The sequence below is a fragment of the Cygnus atratus genome, chromosome 5 (genome assembly GCF_013377495.2).
Source record: "Cygnus atratus isolate AKBS03 ecotype Queensland, Australia chromosome 5, CAtr_DNAZoo_HiC_assembly, whole genome shotgun sequence".
Lineage (NCBI taxonomy): Eukaryota > Metazoa > Chordata > Aves > Anseriformes > Anatidae > Cygnus > Cygnus atratus.
The window spans coordinates 4,364,775-4,380,000 of NC_066366.1; the positions used below are offsets into that span (position 1 = coordinate 4,364,775).

A 15,226-nucleotide genomic window follows, 5' to 3' on the forward strand; every position below is an offset into this window, starting at 1 on the left:
ATAAGTACACAGCTGGGAAATACTATAGAGTGGGAGTTAAAACAAAATATTTTGGCTTCCAGACATTCAGAATACACAAAGGACTCAGTGGAAAGCAATGCCTGATATCAAAAGGGAGTGAAAGTTTGAAAACACTTCTAGCCAGTGCGCTTTTTTTTTTTTATATCATAATACACAATATAGTTTAAAGGTATCTTACATTACAGAAAGTGCTGCATATGATAAGTGCTGGAAAAATCTCAGTAATATTTTTCAGGTTGCCCTATTACTGTATTTTTTTCCACCTAGTATCTCTACAGCCCTTGCAGCATGCTACGATACATATTGCATGTTCTCACAAATTCCAGTGACCTCCTTAGTAATTTTAAGGGCACAAAGAATGCAGGATTGTGCCCTTAATTAGGTACCACACGAAAGAGAACTTTTTCCCTCCCCATATGTTGACACAGCATTCTGAGAGTTTACTATCTTATAACTAGACAATACACATTACTGATACATTTTAACGACAGCACTACTGCCTTTACTTCCAGTGGTAGGAGCAGGTGCTTCTTCAAATCTGCTTTGGAAGGATCTGTCTGTGAAAGATCAGAAAGCACTTACCTTCTGGGAGTTTGGTTTTATTAAGCAGAAAAGTGATCACTACTACAGCACCTATCTCACAATGGTCCGACCCACCTTCTGGAATTTGCTTTTCTGGAAAGAAACCTCCTATCCTTCCTTAAAGGAGTACAAAATTGCCTTCATCAGGAAAATTGCAGACACCTCTGAATTTTTTCCTAGCAGTAACGGTGCCTGCTTGGAGACTAAGGTGTTTCAGAGAAACTTTACACAATTAATTGAGGCTTAAAGGATTTCTCATAAAGGACGTAAGTAAGGAAAAAAAAATCTAACAAGTTGCCTAAATGACAGTCCCTCAAGAAGAAAAAATATTTTTATACCACTTCACAGTAGTGATCTATCTAGTCTTCTATCTTACCTAAATTGTAAACACACTAGGACCTTGATCTTTACATTTTAGATTTATTTTAAGTACAACTAAATAGCGTGCCTGAGAACTTCAGTTTTCACTTCTAGCCAAACCATGTAAATTATACCCAGCTTTTAAGCTGGGCAAAAGAAAAAAAAAATCTGTTTGGTTTAGCTGAGAGCTACCTAAATAAGGATGACTTACATTCACCACCAGATTTGACCCAAGGGAAATGTGGAAACTCCTAATGATTTTCAGAACATTCATCTACATATATGATGGAGTATTCACTGAAAAAGGGAGGGAGGAAAAACAGAGTGCTAAGTCACTCAAGCAAAGTTTATGCACCTGTTCTGAAACACAATAAGCTGGGTATTGATTCACGCCTGTCCAGAGGTACAGCAAGCGTTGGCATGGTAGTGCAGCATTAAGAAGGAAAACAGAGATTGCACTCTGGTGCTGCAAGCATAAGCTCACTTTTGAGCAATGCCAATGGGTACAAATGATCACACTACACAAGTTTCTATTATTTTGGCTTAAGTATTGTTCCAGGTCCAAGGAACAGCCTGAATCAAAAACAAATGCTTTGAGGGACTCCCAGAGGTTAGGAACTCCTTTCTCTCTGGGAAAAAGAGTCACTTCATCAATGGCATTGGTGTCCTAAGACGGAAATTCCCAGAGAGCATATGCTTCATTGAATGAATAGGAAGGTGGCTGATGAATTCACGGATTTGTTTTTTCACCAAAAGATCTGTTCAGCCCTTTCTGTTCTACATCCTGGTTGCTCTCCTGATAAATAGAAGCAGGTTAGAATTATTCTGATGTGCTTATTATTGCATGACTTGGACATCCAAAATGAGGTTCCATTTGAGAATTCTGCATAGAAGCCTATGTACAACTTAGAACCTACCTTGCCAAATTACTAATCTATAATCATTCGTCTTTAGAGCAATTTTTATGGTTGAAATTTAAAAGGAATTTTTCATTCTTCATAACAGTAGCCCACATACACAGGAATATTTTAGGCCTAGCAGAAAGTGCTGAACTAGGTTAAAATGCACACTAAAATTAGGTAGCATTCTACTAGCATCTAGTTTGGTCTAATATTCTGAGTCAGTTGGATTTGGGGAAAGAAAATTGTATTAACAGAATATATATCATTCAAGTGCTATTATTTAATTAGCACTTGAACTCTAAGCATCACAATAAGCACGAAGAATCCCAGCCTCTAAGTTGATTAATGCATATGAATTATGATTTCTAGCCCAATTTGAAATAAGGTCATTATTGTTAGAGCTGCCAAAAAAAAATCTACAATTGTTATTCTTTTAACCTTGATAGCTGCTGATTTGCAGTAAAAGAAAAAAGAAAAAAATGAAATTTTATTAAAAGGTAGGGTATTCCTTTTAAACTAACTGCGTGAATTTAATGTCTGTGAAAGTCACTTTATGGCTACCCTGGAAATACGATGTTCTGTATTTACAGAACACCTGGGTGCTGCATGTACCTTAATTCTGTTCCTCAGGAACACGTTCAAGGAAAATAAATTGACTGAGATGCTATGCCCATTCAGTCTTTATTCAGTCTGCTCATATATTGCAGAGTTTTGGGGATGCATAGGGACAGAATTACAACTGCAAAATAATTCTAACTAGGCTACTGAAGAGAATAAGAATGATCAGGATATTGCCTGTAATGTCACTTATATACGAACTGATGATCCGGAGTAGAAGAGCATGACATAGTTACTCAAATGTTTTTCCTTCAAAAAAAGTTATAATTTCCAATAAATACAGCAAGATGTTTGTGTCACCTAAAATGCCATCTTCTTTGTTGTAGTGTGAAGCTATAATATTCTAAATTTGGTGAATTTTCTGAGAGACAAGTGAAAAAAAAAAGAGACATTAAAGTTTCTTTCTTCACAATGACACTTTGCAGATGACAAACAGTTGTGAGCTACATCCCCCTGTCAGAAATTAATGCTTGAATATATGACCTAGAGAGGTTATGACATAAATCAAGGTCTGAATGAAAACATGATAAATAGATGCATTTCCTTTCCGAAGGTGAACTCATCAAATGACCTCATTCATATAGACCTGTATACTTAACAAGATTATACAGTTGTAATTTACAATTACACCATATTGATGTTGATCTATTGCTAACGCTGACACTTCAACATTTAAAAAGCTTCACACCCTTGACAGATTGTACTGAACATGTCTTTCAAAATGGAAGTATGGAAGTGAACAGTCTTTCACAATACTAATTTTGAAAGCTGCTATGAGAACTGCAAAACTCACCATTCTGTGTTGGGCTGAGATGACCCCATCCCACTCAGCATCTTGTTGGATGGTTGTGACTAGAGTTGGTAGCTCCTCAGAGTGAGGTTTGTTGTGCATTACATTATGTAGAGGCAGATGAGAGGTCGCATGCTGATCACTGTTGCCTTCTTCCTTGTCTCGTGATGCTAAGTCCTGGGTCATTGTTTCCTCTCCATCAGCTGCACATGCAAATGGAGAGGTAGCCTGCTTGGAAGACATTCTTCTACAAAACAAGAAAAGGAGACAAAAAGAAAACATCAATTTTAAATTAAAAAATCAAGCTCAAACAGTCCTCTAAATACACCAGATAGCAGGCACACTTGCAGTTAAAGTTAATCTTTTTGCAGTCAAGGAAAATGCTCTAAAGTATGGTTTGGAGGATCCGGATACAAAATACTGAGATAAAGTTTTCATTGATGTCAAGTCTATGTCATGGTTACGTTATGGGATGTCATTCTATTCACTTCAGCTTATCTAACAATATAATTTTCTCCGGCCAGGAAAACAAAATAGTGATTTTATTGTAATTTTCATGTTTATTTACCATAAGAGTTCAAGTCCTTAAACTCTTACTCCCGTAAGTAATCTGAAGGTAATAAGCAAATGTTTGGACGAGAGGGTCCCACATGCTTTTCTAACCTCATTCCTTGCAAGCAGGAATTGTTTTCTGCAGAGATGAGAATTTTTAAATCCATTTGGAATTCTTCAAAACAAGTCCTTTTGCCGTTTGTTTAAAGCTGTATCTGCCCTTAACGTGTTTAAAATTTTATCCAGTTTTACTTTACTCTCAAAAGTGTTTTGAGATGTTCATGTGGAAAGTGTTCTAAAATGGAACGGTTTATTGAATGGATAAGTGATTAATCTTTTACATTTTGAACTAAAAATATGAAATACTATATTTCATTTCATATTAGGCACTGAGTACAGGATATATCTCAACAAATTACTTTAAATGACATAAAAGTGTAATGAATAAACGCATTGATTTATGTTAAATGTCTCTTCCTAATAATGGCCTCTTACTACCATTTCAGAGGCAAACACAGCTTTCACCACAGTTGGTTATATGAAAATATAACTGATTTTACTCAAACTCTGAAAAGACTTCGTTGAAAATTTCTAATAAGATTAACTGCAACTGTTAAAACTGTCATTAATAAACCCAAAAGTAGACAGCTAAAATATATTAGCTCTTTTCCCAGTTTTTAGTAACTTTAGAATATCCTTGACACTGAAATTGCTGAGAAACCAAGGAATAAGATCTTCACCTTAATTGCTTTTTAACAATAATTGATTTCATACCATTTCTTTAAAAATGCACAAATCAGTTAACATAGGAAACCACATGCGCATTTTTCAAATTAGCAAATCATTAACTTGCTAGTACTGTTTCTACAGACAAATAAATACTGATTAAAGGGTCTGGAAATCTGAGACTAACAGTTAAATTTACAAATCTTTCACATGCTTTCATGAATATTACAGTGAAGGAAATATCAAGTGCAAAGAAAAATAATTAAGTTAATTCCAATTTAAACAGTAGTTTTTATGTAGCAGCCCGTGTTTCACATAAGATTTAACAGCTAATGCTAAATTTCTCACAATTAATGAGGGAGCTCAGATTTAGTACCCTACAGTGAAAAAAATAATAATAATAATATAGGATCTGCTAATCTAATTATGTACAGTTCTATATAAAAGTATTACAAGCTTTGAAGTGCTTTGAAACATACTAAAACACTGATGCCTATTTAGAATAACTATTCTGTAAATAGAGATAATCCTGCCTCTTACACTTGACACTGGTTGGGGAAAAAGGTTTGCATTTTCTTTAGGGGAGTCTAAGTGTAAGTGGGAGTCTAATATTAATGTTGCCAATAAGCAGAACTGAGGAATTTAAACCGTGTATTACATTCTTACTACACTAAAGAATTCATGTTGATGCTGCAGAGAACATGCCAAGAGTTCAGCAGCCGGCATTGCTGCATGTACTTCAAAAGGTTTTGGTTCATAATCTCTGTGATCCAAGATAAAATAAAAGGTTTACTTTCCTTTTTCTCATTAAAATAGTCGTGTTAATATAATCACTCACATGAAAATATATGTAATTGTACCATGCTCTATGCAATTTGAAAACTAGCCATTAAAACTGAAAGACACAATAAAGGATTTTCCTTGCTTTCACCTTCTCAACAGATCTCATTCCTGCATCAAACCGAACAAGCTTCTGCAAAAAGCAATAGCTATGGCTGTTTCTTTGCCATAAATTAATCATGACACAAAACTCGGAATGAAAATGTCTCTTAAGAATAATTTCAACTACAAACTGCACCAATGAATAATAGTACACAATCCTAATTAAACACAACTCTGCAGCTGCAAAAATAGGCGGAATCTGTCCAAAGCTACGAGTTGGCTTTAAAGGCTGGTTTGTTAGGGACTGTTTTCTTAAGGAAGGCTGGGCCCTCAGTCTTAATCAGCCAATAAATTATTTCCTGCAATTACATTAAATAGAAAATTATCTTCAAATTGAGAATGTTAATTGAAAATCAAAATTCAGACTGAAGTTTAGAAATTACATGCTGAATATAATTAGTCTAGAAAGGCTTCACCTCTATTTCATAAACAAGCTTTTGGTATTTCCTCAAGTGACCGTTCAGTAAAGCTATCTGCTGGCAATGCGCTCGAGTGGAAGCACCTTTCCTCTGCCACGTGCACTAACAGACTTCCCTCTTCATGATGTTTTAAACGCATATAAATACAAAGCTGTATTCATGTTCTCTTCTTTAATTTGATTACATCTAGAGAAGGGGAATCTCTTAACCTTAACAATAAAATTATACTAACAAAGTCACATTCACTACTACTCTCAAGCCATGGGCTGCAACTTTTTTCTGCGCTAGGATAGCCGAACAGGTAAAGAGCTGGCTTCAGGTGCTTCTGAGCTCCTACAAGCCCTTTCCTTCACTGCTGCCTTATGGCCAGACCCGTTTTCATGCTGTGATTTACCTGTTTACCTGTAGTTCTGGAGCCTGCAAAAAGAGACAAGCTCAGGCAGGCCTCTCAGGCACTCTCTGCCTCCATCACACAATTTTCAGAGGTATGCTGCTCCTCCATTTCTGCCCATACATTCTTTAAAACTGCAGGATCTAGTGCACTAATCATGGCCATAGGTCAGCAGTCCATGGCTCCTTTCAGGCTTTTGGCTGCTAGATTTAAACACTAGGGATGCAGGACCCTGCTAGATTAAGGCCTCCACCTGCTTTTCCGAGCGTGATCATTAACTAAATCAATACACTTCATGTGTACGGGTATTCCGGTGGCCCCAAGTTATGCCCCAAATATTGATTATGCTGGGATTTATAACCAGTTAAACAGAGTTAAGTATAAACTCTATGAGTGGGTGTTATCCAGTCAATGACTTTGTGCAGGGTTTTACTCTTTATGTACTTGTTTTTTCTTAAATAGAATTCTGTCCATGGAAGTCCATCAGGTCCAAACGCAGAATCCCGCCAATAACTTCAAGGCCTTATCAAATTTAAGGGAGAAAGATCTGGCCCATTTTAGTAGTTTATGATAATAGCAAACCACAAAACAGGTCATTGTGTTAAAACATTTTCATGTTAAAACACAAGTACAAACAGCAGTCAAATTTTAAGCCATAATGACTTCACTATTTTACATTTAAAATATTCAAAATGAATTTTCTAAATCCCTCACAAGGAAAAAAAAACAATATTAATGATAAATAAGGCTTGTAGAAGGTATCTGAAATTCACATATTTCCATTATATTTTTTCTCTTATTATCAATTAAATTCACTCAAATGATTTTTTTTAAAAAAAGTTTCTGATAAAAAATATCTCCCTAGTTATAACCCCTGCAAACAGGGGTTTATAATGGAAGTGCTGACACAACCCTAACTACAGCAGCACAAATGGTGCCGCTATAATACACAAAATCAAGTTCTATTATTCTAAACTATCCTCGCTCGGGGGGTTTTCTTTACTGTGCTCCCAGACAAACTGCTGAAGCATGAAAAATTTAAATGCAATCAAGTGGGTCCAATTCTACTTTACTAGAACAAGTGTCTACAGTGGTACAATCTTAAAAGAAGATGCAACAGATTTGTTTGGTGCTTTTCTTTCTTTTTTCTTTTTTAGCTGTTTATTTATAATACTGTGCAGTGGAGATAAAATAAGAGAGGAAATTACACTCACATTATATCAGTATATTGATTACACAGCACACAATCAGAATGAAAACTACATTGTGAAATTGTTGCTTTGGTTAAATTGGTAGATTAGCTGAACACAGCAATCACTAAAGGTAGAAAATATACCTAATGGGTATGAAAAAAGAGGTTGAAAAAGGCCCTCATTATCTGGAGTCCTTTCATGTACTCAACTTTGAGAATTAAAGAAATCTGCACTTAGATTTTCCAAAACTAGAATAAATTGTATTTCATTTTGAACTCAAAATTGAAAAAGAATAGGATCTTTTACCAAAATCTCAGTAAAGCTGAGGAATTGGGCCCCATTTTCAGTCAGCCTCAATGTCAAGGTAGTAAAGCCAAAACTGAAGTGCTAAGAGCTTTACCTATATAAAACTAATCATGATCACAAACAGCTACATTCTGTACATATATGTGATTTTTTTACATTAATTGAGAGAAGAAATTGTCAATGCTCCAATGAAGACTGCCAGTCAGATTTTCAAAACATCAGCTTTCCTTTTTCCTACAGACAACGTATGCTATACCTTCCTAAATGCAAATAATTATACTTTTTCTTGTCTAAGGTTTTTCTTTGGTTTCCAGTTCTTCAGACAATGTATCCCTTCTTTTTCAAAACAATTAGATGATACTCCTGACATGAAAGGCTTCCATAGCCTAAAATCTCCCATCCCTGCTTACTGCCAAAATGATTAAATGTTACAGGGGAAATTACAGCTAGGCCCAGAGTTTTAACTGCTAGACATTTCAGAATCAAGCCACAAAGCATCAGCACAGATAACAACAATGTGGTAGCCCAGTCAGTACTTCAAAAGCATATAAACTAAGCAGTAACAGTGAGATATATGGCAAAGCAGACTTGTAGTTGGCCAGAGACTCTAACTACTGTTCTGCTCCACCCTCTCAAAGCATTCATAAACCTAAAGGCATGTCTACACTGCAGCCACATAAATGACTACTTTGTAATGCTGAGATATCCAAACTAATTTTAAACAAGCTCGTTTCTGATAGCACTCCAACTACAGTAGCATGCTACTCAGATGGACTAATTCATCCTGCTTTAGTGACTACAGTATAGATGTAACCCAGGTCTACAGCTCCAACAGTAGATTGGAATCAGATTAGATTAGAAATACATTCGCTTACAGAGCTTTTATGAACAGTCTCCATTCCTTCTCCCCAAAGTGCCAGATTAAAATACTTAAGTGCATGATTAACTGTAAGTATGCAAGCAGTCCCCTAATTTCAAATTGGACTACTCTGTTTCAAAAAGTCAAGCACATGTCTAAGTGCTTTGGTGACTCCAGAACTAAATAAATTAAGAGAAACCATTTTTAGGCGTACTTATGACCTTTTAAATACTTTCTTCTTAACTTTTATGCTAACCTGGAGTTCATGAAAAGTAAAAAGTAGTCCCAGCATCTTCTCCCACCCCCACCTTCTTCTCAAAGACAAACCAATGTGCATGCTTCTCTCACAATATTAAACATGACTTACAGAACCCTCCCCTACAAGTCAGCATTCAGATTTGTGATAAAATAAATGGCCTGTATACTCTTCTTTGCCTGCACTGCTCACGCATCCTCCTCTTTGACACTTATGGCACAGCTCATCACTCGGTGGCTCTATTTTTTTCATGGACCCCTTCTGAAACTCAAGTGTGTACTCATGGAGCATCCTTTAGGCAATCTATTTCACAGTGGATGTTCATCTATACAAGTACGGGGCTGATGTAGCATGGGGCAAACTGACAGCTGCATACAAGTTGCTGGAACAATTTACTTCTAGCTGAGTATCAGTTTATCATAGTTGAAACATTTGGGAAAACTGAGCTTTGCTTTTGTTGTATACAGATAGCAGTTACAGTAGTGCTCAGATTGACTTAAAGAAAAATGAAAATGCTTTGCCAGTAGCCAAAGATTTTGTAGCTTGGCCTCTGGAAAACAATGTTACGTAGACATAACTCAGTAACATAATGCACTGTAAATCTAATGCTGTAATCTGTCTGCCATTTTAGAATAAACAGTTATTTCCTAAAATTATGAAATCTCATATCTGATTTCAAGGCGCTTTAGTAACAGAAATGAATAGCTAGTAAAAGATTCCATTCTCCTGGGGCCCTATATCCTTACATGAATCTCTGCAGACAAAATTTGCATAAACTGACAACACAGCAATGGGAAAAAAAGCCTCCCAATTTCTGTTCCTGGTTTGGAGTCACAGCAAAGCCTTAGGCAAGTCATCTCATCTCCCTCCAGCTCTTCCTAGGCTTCATTTTGCTGGAACACTGCAAGGATTCACATCGTTCATACACAATGCTTCAGTGTTAGAGAGTTTAAGGTAGTCATAAGAAACGTTATTCTAGGAATCAGCTTGGAAACAGAAGGATGAGAAAATGGAAGCAAATATGATAAAGAAATGACAGCAATATGTTAACTGGGCACCCAAATCTCTAGCTGAGATGAGCATCAAGCTAACCAATACACCCACGGCTTTCAAGATATACACACAGCTATTCTTGCATTTGGTTTTCCAAACCAGACAAATTACACTTCTGTTAATAGACATGAATCCAAATCATAAAGTTTGACATCAGGTTCAAACTTCCTTAAAGCACACAGAGCTCACAATACCAATGTTTCATGGTATTTCTTCTCACAAACAATGTGAGAGCTAAACAGCTCCCTAGAACTTTTTTGGAAAGCCTTTCTCTTACATTCTACCATTAAAGCAAGTTTCTGCAGTTATGCAGCCACAATAAAATATTAGGGTTAGGGAACCAGTTCCTAACTATTCATCCAGTTGCTGAAAACATGAAAAAGGATGCAGCAAAACAGCTTTGCAGCCCCTGATGACTTTTCAATGAAAATCCAAACTGTTTACATGGAGTCATAAAATACTAAAAATAAACCTACCTTTCTAGTAGGTTAACTGTTCTATTCTCTCTACTCACTGCCAGAAGTTCTCACTAAATATGCCAAAGGTGAACTCACACTGAATGTAGTAAAGGGCAGTGAAAGAATAATCACTTAGCACCTGGGCTGTGCTCATCTCCAGTCACTGAAGTTAATATTTTCTATAGTTTATATTTAGCTGACAATATTGCTGTCACTTTATTTAAACAGCTTGAGACTGTTCTTTGGACTGGAGCTCATATGCCCTGGAATGCTTTGACTCATGAATTGTTTCTCCTGATAATGTTACATCACGTAACCACCTCTGTTTAATTGGCTGGTATTAGCCTCTCAGTGACGACTGCCTTTAAAGTCCTATGACTACACCATGTGTCTTTGGCTATCCAATTTCTTACTGTTGGAAAAAGAAAAAGAAAAAGAAAAAGAAAAAAGGCCTTACTGACTTCCAGCTATCTTTACCAATAACTATGGGAACAAGAGGGAACATGCCAAGAATTTATCCATCAGCAACTTACTAGGATTTGTTGTTTTAGGCAGCAAGAAACAGAAAATACAATATAAATAAAAGCAATCATTAACAATAAAATTAAAAAACAATGGTTGCTATAAATAAGCATTAGTTCACATATTTTTATGGAATAGAATGACTTAATTGTTTAACTGAATGATTATATAAATGGTTTTGATAAAGGATGCCTAAAAATACTAACAAGAATTTATTTTAGCATGTTTAGACTTTGAGCTTAGAGTGTATCCAGAAGACTAGATGTATTTTTTCTCTAATAAAGCCAGTTAGAACTTGTTCTACTAACTCAAAATCCTCTTGACCCAACTTCAACCTGGTGGGCAAGGAGATTCTGAAAGGTTCATTAAATCCTTGCAGTGTTCTGTGAGATACCAACTCCACTGCTAAAACACAGTGTTATTACATTTTGTCCTTCCTCCAGTTTGTTTTCAAGATGCCACGTGATGTAACTCATTAACTCACGCTAAATTTACAATGCTACAGGTGCAAAAACAACAGGTCACATGCCATTTCTCTGCACAGCTCAGCATAAGTGAGACACCTGATCTAAGTCAGCACTTCTTGATGCTAGTTCCTCTGCCAAACAGAGCACCTCGGCATGCCGCAGAGCAGGGTCTCAGTTTCAGCCTCACCTGTAACCAGTTGCACTAAACCACCTAATTAGCATCTCCACATAACGTGAAACAATGGCTCTGCAGTTCAGTTACGGATTGTCTTTTTAATCAAAACCTTACACTACAAGCCTAAAAACATTTCTAGCAGGCAAACTATTTCTGATTCAGTAGAGGTTACGCAAGCATCAAAGCAGTTAAACATAGGTGCCAAACCACATTGCCAGGAGCTCTTAGTACTGCGAGGTAGTGTTACCTGACAGCTTGGTGAATACAAAATTACTTGTTTCTTCAACTGAAGACCATCAAATTGTCACCTTCCACTGTAATAATGCACAACCAGGGATCAGCAAAGTGCCAACATAATTACCAGGAAGAAAACAAAACGTAACAAAAATATCAAGTCTAAATTTCTCTAAAGGGTAAACACATCCATCTGGCTATTCACAAAGAAAAGTAGGAGGGATTTTATTTTTACTATCAAATATCCTAAGGTTATTTGGCAATAAGATTTATATGCCTTTCATTAAGTGGAAAAGAAAAACAGCTAAGGAAGGTGATTCATAACATACTAAAAATAAACATGGGTCAGAGCAGTGCTAGGATGGTACCTGTGCACATTTCAAGTACTGCAAGTGTCATTGCAGATACTGTGGATAAGCGTGTAGCTGCACCATGGTTATAAGCTCACACATGAGGGTTCATAAAAGTTAATCCCAATTGGCACATGGCGTACTTTGGCACAAACAATAAACGACATGCCACTTTTATTTATTTATTTAAATGATTTCACCCTAAGAACTGAAACGGAAGTTTGAGCTGCAGACTGCCTCAGAACTGTGACTCTCAGGATATTAAAACCCGAGGAAAAGTTTTGAAGGGGGTAATCTGAATACACAAGAACTAGCATTTCCACCATAGATTTCTTCAGGTTATTCAGCAAGTGGCCTACATATTCAGGAGTGAAATTTACATTTTGGTAATGCAGAGATCTCATAACCAGAAACTGTGTTTTATGTCTACAGTAGCTCTGGGCATCCTATAAAATATAAAAGAGTGTCCAAGGTAGGATATAAACTTGAAAAATATTGCCATCTGGATCATGGAAATGAAATTAAACTTAAATTCTCATCGAAAAAACTTGCATTACAGAGTGATATCTTGGATTATATTTTTCTGTATCAATATTCCAGTCACTGGGAGCATATACACAAAGTTCCGTGCATTTATTGATGCAAATGCACATCACCTTCTCATACTTCTTGAAGTTCCACCAGCACTGGAGTAGTTACAAAAGAACAGAGAAAAGCAAAATGCACAAAGCCAACACTCCAGGTCAGACGTTGTTTTTTCTCTGAAGGAATACTCAAGAATGGCAGTAAGGGACAAGCAGCTTTTTTCCACCCCGCCTAACTGCACCAGCACCAGATGTAATCCTAACCCTTTTGGGTAACAAAGGCACAGTGACTGCTCAAATATAAGGCACAGGCTCCATGCAACTGGGAGCACCTCCTACATCTGGTCACAAGCATTGTGTCCTCAGGAGCTCAGCTGCTGTAAGGCTCTTGGCCCATCAGTACCAAAGGGCTGAGGCTTTCCAGCTAAAACCTGAGCAGGGCTTTGACCATCGCTCCTTACCATTGTGCACTACACCACACCGTACAACACCACACCTTCTCTTCCACCACAGTCGAGTAAGGGTAACACCCTAGCTGACACTCCTAATTGTGGCACTGTTTGCAAGGGGCTACATGGCAAATACAGGAGCAAGGATCAGAGTATGGGTCAGTGGGAATGGAGGAAAGGAGAAAGGTAGCAGAGACCACTGAAAATTTTGAAGGGACAGGCATTTTGATCAGATAAAATAAAACTAGTCAAAATGCCTTGCTTCCTTTCTGCGGCTTTGAGAAGTGGTGATTTTTGATTGAGTCCTTACAAACAGATTTTTACAAGGCAGCATTGTGCACAGTATTTCTTTGTTCTTCTGAACTAAGGCTTATACAATTTGACTCTCAGGTATGCACACAATGGGAACCCTAAAATGCATTTACAGACCCTCTACGGGAACCACCTCATGTACCAGTGAGCTGCAGCTACTACTGGGATAAAGGACAAGGTAGCTGAATCAGCATACTGTTTAGAAGATTATAGGGGATGCCATGCCTAGCTGAAACTACCCGGGAAATATTTCAAAAATACCCATGTCTGATAGGCATTGTGACCAAGAACAGCAACGTGACAAGTTCTCTCTTTCTCTCCGCAAGCCCTCCACTGCTTTGGCTGCCCAAAGTTTTAGTGAGAGAGAGTAGGTGGGATGCTGCTTTGTTGTGTGAATTTACTTCAGTATGAAAAGACAAAAGATAAATAATTGGAACAGTTTAAAGTTTCAAATAAAATAAAACAAAATATTACATCCTTTATTATTCAAGCTAATCAGTTGCCATTAGGAAGTTCAAATGATTTGAAGTTCAATGTATTGAGACTTTGAACATCCTATCCTTTCCCAAGGTCCACAGATGAAACCTCTATCGATTTTAACTGCCTTTTCTTTCTAAAACAAACAAACAGGTAAACATAAAACTAAGAGATCATTATTCATAGTCACATTCTTAGTATGACATGCTGAACTAACAATTTGAAGTATTTTCATCATTATTTCATAGAATCATAGAATATCCCAAGCTGGAACGGACCCATAAGGATCAATGAGTCTGACTGCTGGCACCACACAAGTCTACCCAAAATTTCAGACCATGACCCAAAATTTCAGACCCTGGTTAAAAAAAAAATAAAAATAGTAAAAAAAGAAAAGACCATTTAGTAAAAAATAAATAAATAAATAAATAACCGTAGTTTAATATTGAGCAGTTTCCCTAAGAAGTTTTTTTGTTGGTGGTGGTTTTTGTTTTTTTTTTTTTTGGTTGGTTGGTTGGTTTTTTTTAAGTGCTTCATTAAAGTACTTGGACAGGCACTGACATTAAAAATTGTCACAGGTAAACCCCACTCAGCATGCCCATTCAGCTTGGAGAGAGCAAGCAGAGTGTGCAGTCTCTGCCTCCAGTGCTCTGAAGCTGCATCAACTGCAAAGGAAGTTACAAAATTTCCCTGTCTTCTGATGTCAGCTCTGCAAAGTGCCACAAAATTGTTACTAAGAAATAATTTGCAATAACTGAGGACCCCCAATCACCTAATTTTCAGGGAAGATTATGGCATACAGCACCTGATCTGTAGCAAGTAGAAGGAAACATCCAAAGCGAAATCTGTCACAAGGGTAAAGGTGAAGAGTGACCAAGCTCTGGATTGCTCCACATTTCCAAGTGCTCAAAGTTCCACTTTAATATTTCTGAGTGCACCAAAGAACATCATGAAGCACAACTATCAAAATACAAAGAAAACCAAAAACCAGCACATGAACCAAAGAACCTAATTAAATGAAACTGTTACCAGGTAATTAGAAAAATAATAAATAAATAATGTCTAAAATGAAAACCTAAAATACTGTCAGTGAGCAACACAATAACATTTTTATCATTAGTGTTTAAATTCAATTAGCTCTCTTAGAACTGAGTTTAGCTGAAACACTGAAATTTTCTATCATAACTTGTGATGCAGTATGTTTACTATTGAAATACACAGCTCTGTT

The 15,226-nt window shown here is 36.8% G+C and overlaps 1 protein-coding gene across 1 annotated transcript in view; it reads right to left on the minus strand.

Moving 5' to 3' along the window:
• SOX6 (SRY-box transcription factor 6) overlaps positions 1-15,226 on the minus strand; it is a 245,401-nt gene that overhangs the window by 227,159 nt on the left and 3,016 nt on the right. Inside the window, exon 2 of the mRNA XM_050711088.1 lies at positions 3,277-3,520. Within this exon, the coding sequence (XP_050567045.1) occupies positions 3,277-3,520 (244 nt within the window). The remainder of the gene's footprint in view (positions 1-3,276; positions 3,521-15,226) is intronic.